Source organism: Pocillopora verrucosa, chromosome 3 (assembly GCF_036669915.1).
Source record: "Pocillopora verrucosa isolate sample1 chromosome 3, ASM3666991v2, whole genome shotgun sequence".
NCBI classification, from domain to species: Eukaryota; Metazoa; Cnidaria; class Anthozoa; order Scleractinia; family Pocilloporidae; genus Pocillopora; species Pocillopora verrucosa.
The window spans coordinates 31913792-31921566 of record NC_089314.1 but is presented as its reverse complement, the minus strand read 5'-3'; the positions used below and the strand labels follow the sequence as shown (position 1 = coordinate 31921566).

Below are 7775 nucleotides of genomic sequence, written 5' to 3'. Positions count from 1 at the left end.
CTGGCGGATTTTGCGGGTGTCTGCAGCACGAGTTCAAGGTTTCGTGCAAGGTTCTCGAGGCATTAATGAATAATAATTTTAATATAAGTGCACACTTGAAACCTTGTGATCCGTGAGATACCAAATATTATTTCAAACATCATTTTACGCCTTTCTCTTTTCGCTCTTAGGCTAAAAATGTTCTTCTCTGGCGTTAAAAAATGTTTGATGTAAAGTTCTCCCGTGTTTCGTGCGTTCTTTCTCCTCAACCACTTATGCTATACAAAGTTGTCAATCCACAAACAAAGAAACTATTAGAGAAAAGAATTTAATGAGATTAAGTGGTTTTCCTAGCTTCCTTCTCTCGATAAGAGTCAAAAACTTCACTTCAGTGAACTGCACGCAATCAAAAATGAATGCAAATTGGGAAATCATGTAAATGTAAGTTGTTATAAGCTCCAATTTTTCGTTTCTTAACTCCAAACGCCCAAAATGGAAAAAACGACGATCAACGTGCCAAAGTAGTACTGCTTCCCAGAAAAGAGTTGACCCTCGAGCCATTTGCTCCGATATAGCTCATTACATCAGCAGATCACGACAAATATTACGTTAAGGCTGTCTTTATGTTGAAAAATAACCTCAACTGACTAGAGCACACTTCCTAATCTATTTTCATGTAAACACGTGACTCTCACATACTCATGAAAAGGATGCACTACAGCTAGTACAACAACGCCATTGACTGGGTGTAAACTGAACACTAACCGGCTAGGTTAAGCTGAACGGCAGACAGCCCTTTAAGAATATTATTCAATGATATTCAAATGGCTTGAGGCGATTTTTTTGTCTTGGGGCAATTCAAATGCAACCGTGACACTAGGGTGATAAAAACCTTTAGTCAAAATAATCTTGCATCTGTTTATTTAATCAGAGCCACTTAATATGGAGACGAAAAAGTTATCTTTGCCACATGGCTCAGGCAGTGCCAACCTCGATAGTTTGAAGACACTTCAGATCATAATTACCATCGTTTGCTGAGACATGACATCGCAGATCAATTAACAAGAATGGTGAAAAGTAGTTTGATACATGAAGAGTCCCACAGGACAGCCATATTGATTTGACGTGGCACTTAATCGAAATGTCATTGACAGGAGTGATTCGCTCATCCTCCACAATTTATTCCCGCGCGTGTCTTACCTTAAAGCACATGCAAGGTTCCATTTCGGAGTTTTGAAAAAACCTTTAAATCTTTCACCACAGTCTCTTTTGAGGGCGGAGTCCAATTACAATAAGAAAGGGGCTATAGGCCTGATAGAATACAAGGGATATCTGGTGATAGACCTGCGTCTAAATTAAATTGAAGGATGTACATCTTAATGTACTCTAAGCTGAATTATGGCTGGCTTGGGGAAAGTCTGACTATCACTATTACAGTGGACTAAACTGTTCGAATTCCAGACGTTCAGATCGGAAACGAGGCGGCATCAGATGTGCAGAGCGTATGAAGAAGGGAATCTTCAGCCGGCCTAAACCTCTCTCGTATTTTTTGCGCTGCACTACAAACGTACCCGCTAACTAATTAAATATGAACAGACTACTAAGGAATGACCAGGAGGTGAAATAATCTTTTCTATCATCCACTTTGTTCTATCATTAACTCTTAAGTAGAACAATACTTCTAACATTTAACAAAGCCCAGTCGTTCCGTCTGTTGATTTCGTCTTGTCTGTCGCCAAAGACACGAGGATAAATAACAAAAACAAAGTCAAATAGACCGTTTGAATAGTATTACGGTATTTTTTTTAACAAAAAATATATATATTGTAAACGTGTGGAGGTGAGTTCTTGTCGGTCAAAAAGGAAACATTTTTTTACGGCACAGAGGCAATACATACAGGAACTAAACAGCGATTAACTTTCGTTGTATTTGGTTGTAGACAATATTGAAGTCAGCGGTGACATCAGATGAGGTCTTAAAATCCGGCCACTTACAGCTAATATAAACTTTCAACTTGACATGCTCTGAAGATAAAAAATTTTTTTTTTTGTCTTACTTCGACGCAGTTTTTTTGGGAAAACAGATAGGTGTTTCTGCCAATCTTATCTTCTGTCAGTGTCATATTTCCTAAACTAAAGTTTGCACGCAGTAGTGGATTACACAGCATGGCCTACATATCACTCAGACAGAATGGCTTGTTAATGAGTATCAGGCCAATATCGTCTCCGTTCACTCACGTACATATATTCAACACTAAATATGAGTTTCTAACGAGTTTGTTTACTTCACATACCATGGAGACCATCATGACTCTACTGTGTTTCTTTTAACTTTACTATCAGTTTACCTAAAAGTTGTTATTTCCTCTGTAAGCTGCCGAGAGTACACCTCTGTCAATTCATTGCAACCTACAAAAGGCTAAAAAGAGAAAAGACAGTAAACAAAAAAAAAACAAACAAAAAAAAAGTTCCATAATTACTGGGTGTTGTCTAAGCCATCTTCGCGTGACTTTGGCCAACTCCACCTTGACCTCTTCAGCCCTCTGTATTTGTAGTTCGTATTTTCTCTCACATCCATTAGTCTGTTTTTAAAAGGCTGCAAACCAGTTGAGAGCCTTAAAATCAGACAAATCTCTATTAATGGAGGACAACAAAAAGATTCGTAATGACTGATGAAACAGAGTTCTATCAGTGATAGTCAGAAGTGAATATGATAATTGGCAATATATTAATCAAATTGTAAAAGGAAAGTAAGAATGGTAAAATGTAACTGTCGCGAACTGAAAGCCTTTTTGACATGACGTGTTAGATCAGTCCACGCCATGTAACTCGAACACCGCTAATCTTCTCTGGTAAATCGAGCAAAAAAGGCAACGATGGTATTCTTCCCATGAGCAAAAGGTAGAAAAGCGATGTGAAAAGTTTGGAATCTGATCATTTATTGCCCCATGTTTTCCTAAATACGCGTTAAGGTCTGGGTTATTCAGCGTTCGCTGGGAGCCTTAAGCTGTCAGTGAAAGTAACTGATAAAACAGGGGACTGCAAAGAGACATCGACATTTAAGATAGACTTTGCCGCTAAATGAGCAGAGCACCGAACAACCCTGATTGAGTGGGCTCATGTACTGACGTATGGCTGTACCATGTGTAAAGAAATAAATAAGCGGTAACTACTCGGTGCAGTTATCCTATCCGCCTAATAGTGCCCACGAGAGATCAACCCAGACTTGTTGATCCAAACACACATTTAGTGAAGAAGCAAATTAGAAAATAAAAGTCTAAATTGACGATTGTTACTGGAAGCGCAAGTTCCTCTCCGCAAAATGAGAAAGGATGTATCATGCTGAGAGCTGGTTGTGAAATTGTTTTGGAAACTACCGAACCAAAACAAGTTATTTAAAGGCATCTACACTGAAAGGAAATGGTGGTTTCCATTGACCTACTTCTTCTAATATAGACAATTTCCGCTTATGATCACGCAATATCTATTTGTACAAGCTTACATTGTGCTGTGAGGCATTCACGACTGTGAACACCGGTATTACAAGAACTCCAACAGCTCTCTCTTTTTTTTTAATTTCACTCAGCAGCTTAAGCTATATGGAAGTCTTAAATGAATTGGCCGGTAAAATTCCGATTTATTAAAAGACAGGATTTGCAATAATTGTTGCATATACATTTAACTGTAATTTCGTAATTCGCTTTTTTAGTCGCTTACTTCAATTCGCAGCCGTAGTTTCGACAGCCACATCCTCTATTCGTCGTTCAGCGTCCGTTTTTTCACTCGCCTACACCGACTGAGAGTCTGGAACTGGTTAGGCATCAGGCCGCCCGCAACCTGTTTCTTAATGAAGCATCAACCTGAATGGCCTATGGCAACAGATATTCAATGGGCTAGATACTTCGGGGAGTGGGGGTTGGTACTCCTTTAACCAATAGGTGTTATCTATTGCCTTGTAAACAGTGTTTTTCTTTTCAACCGGGTTTGAAGGATCAGCGGTGTTCACGTGTCTGTCTAAATATGTGTGAAGTGGCCTTCTGGGGTCGCTGTGCCTCAATTTACAATAATGTAATTTTAACCGGACCAAGGTTTACCACAGTTAAAGAGCCTTGGTCGCACGCTATCCTACAAATTCATTCAGTTGTCCCCTCACTCTACTCCAAGCTAACTACAGGCTAAATAATCAGTTGAAGCTATTTGTTACTGATAGAATGGTCTACGAAAAAGACATACTGCAAACAACAAACCCAAAAATTAAGAGCTGTTGAAAAGTTTGGGTGTGTAATAATAAAAATGATTTTCTTCATCATAAATAGCTTCAGATAATACTGCAGGCTAGCGGGAAGGAAAAACGCTTTAACGGTCATACTCCAGCGTGTTTTTTCATTTAACTTTTTGGTCGCTGCGAGAAAGTCCTGAAGTGATAAGCGAATACACTTTTGCGAGAGCAAAATAATTCCCACGAGTTATTTTCAAGAATTTACGAGAAGAGAGAAGCATATACCGCAGTAAAGTCTGAAAACCTTTCGAACGTTTAAGAATTTTGTTTATCAAGGTTGTTTAGCCTGGCGGTACTTTTGACTTTTATTTGTTTGGGATAGGTGTGGCAAGGGCGCAGTTTCCTGTACAGTTACCAGGCAAAGAGCAGCTCACTTGTACAGATCAATATTGTTAACAGAAGATGTGATTTAAGTAATATACGTTGAAAATTAAAATTAAATCCAGCCTGATAAGTTGGCTGGAAAAAAATATTTGCAAAAGAAAACAAATGGAATACCGACCACAGCTACCAGCTGTCTATATTCGTGTTGACAAGCGTGTGACAGTTTAAACCCCTTTGACTTCCAAAGTCGTATCACGTTTCCATCCGTTGTTACGGGTCGTTTGAGGCCAGTGAGTCGATCGTAAGTTCTTCTGATGTTATTTACACAGTAACGAATGAAAAGAACGCTATGGATATGGCAGCGACCACAACAGTTGAGGCCATCTATGTACCAGACAACCTTGATGGGAAGAAATACATGAAAAACCAACAATGGCGGCTTCGAATTTGGATTTGCGCTGGAATATCTAGTTTGGTCGTGTTATCAGCAGCATTGGCATTTATTATTCTTATTTTGAACTTCTCAGCTTTTCTGTCGCAAACTTATGATCTCACTCAAGGCGATATGAGGCTGATATCGGTATCTACGGCTTTCTGTGAAGACATATCGCTTGGACAAGATTCGTCGAAACGGAAATTGTGGATTCTGCCGTCTTCACGCGTAAGTCCCCAACTGCGAAGAACAAATATTTCCACAGATGTATTAGTGTCAAAATTTAATTATTGGTACAAGAGTTTCTATTTACTAGAAGGATCTTCCGTCGTTATAAATGCCGAGTCTAATAGACTGTTGAAGCTTTTTATTTTCAAGGACAGAAAAAGACTTGATGAATGGATCCTTCAAAATGGGGATTCTTCGGAGGAAAGCGGCCTCTCTGAGGAGGAATCCTTCTCGCAGCCTTCCAGAATATCTTACACTCTTTCCGCAAAAGAAACAGGCTACTTCTTTATTCTTTTTAAATACTCCAAAAAAGAGAATGAAGTTTCAAAAATGAACCTTGGTATGATTATAAGCCGCAAAGTGTACGATGTGGATTCTTCAGTTTTCAGTTGTAGCGCGGGTGCGGACGAAGCATGTTCGGCGAGATTACTGTTTGGGTCATCCGAGGTCGGCGTGCTTGAAGTAACACAGAACCTTGATTATCACAGTAGTGACCTTGTAACAACTTGGCGTTGTGAGCCCCGTATTTGGTTTTACTTGGCGGTCTTTGGTGGACCTGTTTTGCTTTTCACTGTTGGAAGCTTTTTGTTTTATTTTGTATTTATCAACCGAAAGAGAGACAGCATTATTCAGAGACTTGCGTTTCACAGACAGAACGCACTTAGGCGAGCAAGTGGTAGTGGTTGTGACCGATGTAACACCCTTGGCAATAAGAGCTTAAACGGTTCGCTGAGGCCAACAAGTCGAACCTCAAGTATACGTAGTCTGGGCAATCAAACTGACGTGTCACGCACCGCTTCTCTGCAGCCTGTTGTGACAACTATGTATACTGGAAACGCAGCAAGCGAAGACAGCGGCCACGACACTGATGACGATAACAAAAGGATCAGCAGCACTTGTCGTCGCTCTAAAAGGCGAACATCTTCAGTTGACGGAGCGTCTTTAGTGTCTCAAGAAAGTGTTTCTAGAAGACCCAGCTTCAGCACATTCCAAGGGAGTGAGGATGAACGCACAAATGCCGTTGGAAATCATATGCGGCAAAGTGAATCAGCGCGCAAAGGGCTCACTGATGACAGAGCACGTAAGAAAAGATCAGATCGTCGTGAAATGCTGGAGAAAATTCCTGATGGCACTGTTCCTAGAAACCATTCAACTCGGCGAAACTCCAACGAGAAATTGATTGAGCACACAATTCGCACGTTGCCATTCGACCGAAGCAACACCCCACGGGCTGGACACTCTGACAGTCACCTTGAACTTGAGCTGCTACACAAACCTAGGAACTCGTCATCTCGGCGATATTCCAGTGAAGAATTACTTGACCACGCATTGCCACCTAACGGTAACTACTCAGCAGCTAGTGGCCGATTTGATCGTCAACCACAGACTGAGATTGAAAGCCCGATCAGTAAACCTGACAATGATAAATCCAAGGGGACCTCAACTCGTAGACACTTAAGTGATAAGTTATATAACGACGCAGCTATAACATTGCCGCGTAACCGGGGCAATACAGTACCCACTAGCCACTTTAACAGTCATCTTGAGCCTGAACACGATAGACCCGCCTCTCTTCCATCTTTGCAGTGCCCTGATGGTGCGTGGGGACTCCCTTTGGATTTGATACCTGAATCCCAACAAAAAGCTCGCTCTGAGCTGTCGTTTATCCCACCTCGAGAGGAAGACAGTGACGTCTTGGAGCCTCAGAAGATCAAATTACGGACAAGTTCCGGGCGACGACGGGACATGGGATGGACTCCGAGATTGTCCATCGTCTCTGAGGCTTAAGAGAAATCAGTTCGTCATGTTAGACTCTAGCGTGCCAAGATTGTGAGGAAATCAATAGATTTAGATGAAAGCAGATAGCCTGATTATTCTCTCTGTATTTAGGCGTTTACAGACTGATTTGCAAATGTGTTTGATGCAACTTACGTTGAACGAACGATCAAGCAAACGAGCAAACAATCAAAGAGGCTGTAGCTTGTAGTGTTCCCAAATAATATGATAGTTGAGATTTTGTGCGCTCTCTGCAAGAACGTCAACGTTCGGTTTCGTTTCAACGTGATTTTGGAGAAGGCCTGTTCATCCTCTCTACAACTGACTCGGAATGAAAATTTTAAAAGAAGCCATTTGCTTTCGCTCAGAGATTTTTGTCGTCTTTAATTTTATTCAACGTGGATGCCCCCATTTGCTTCTATAACTAGTTCTAGACCCCGCGCCTTGATCTCTTGGTGACTGCTCCGCCCACTGCTTTGTGAACCCATGATCGCAGCAAAACTGGTTCATGTTTCCCGCCGTTCAATATCCCATTCAAGATCAAAAGAGGTAAAATAATTCTTACAAGGATGCCTTTTTCCCTGACTAAAATGAAACCAAAGGAAGTATTTCCCAGATTGCATTGGACTGACATTAGTTAACGAACGTACTCGGTCACCATCAATTATCTTGCATTGGAAGCACGTGGTGACGGTAACCTTGATTTGTCCCGGGGGCCGCGGAACAGACTAGCCTGTGTCAGGCTCTCAGCTGGCC

General features: G+C 41.1%; 1 protein-coding gene across 1 annotated transcript; it reads left to right on the top strand.

Moving 5' to 3' along the window:
* Positions 1 to 4861: 4861 nt before the first annotated feature.
* Positions 4862 to 7381, top strand: LOC131774640 (uncharacterized). The gene has a single exon (XM_059090691.2). The coding sequence runs from the start codon at positions 4932 to 4934 to the stop codon at positions 7029 to 7031; it is 2100 nt and encodes a 699-aa protein (XP_058946674.1). The 5' UTR covers positions 4862 to 4931; the 3' UTR covers positions 7032 to 7381.
* Positions 7382 to 7775: the final 394 nt, after the last annotated feature.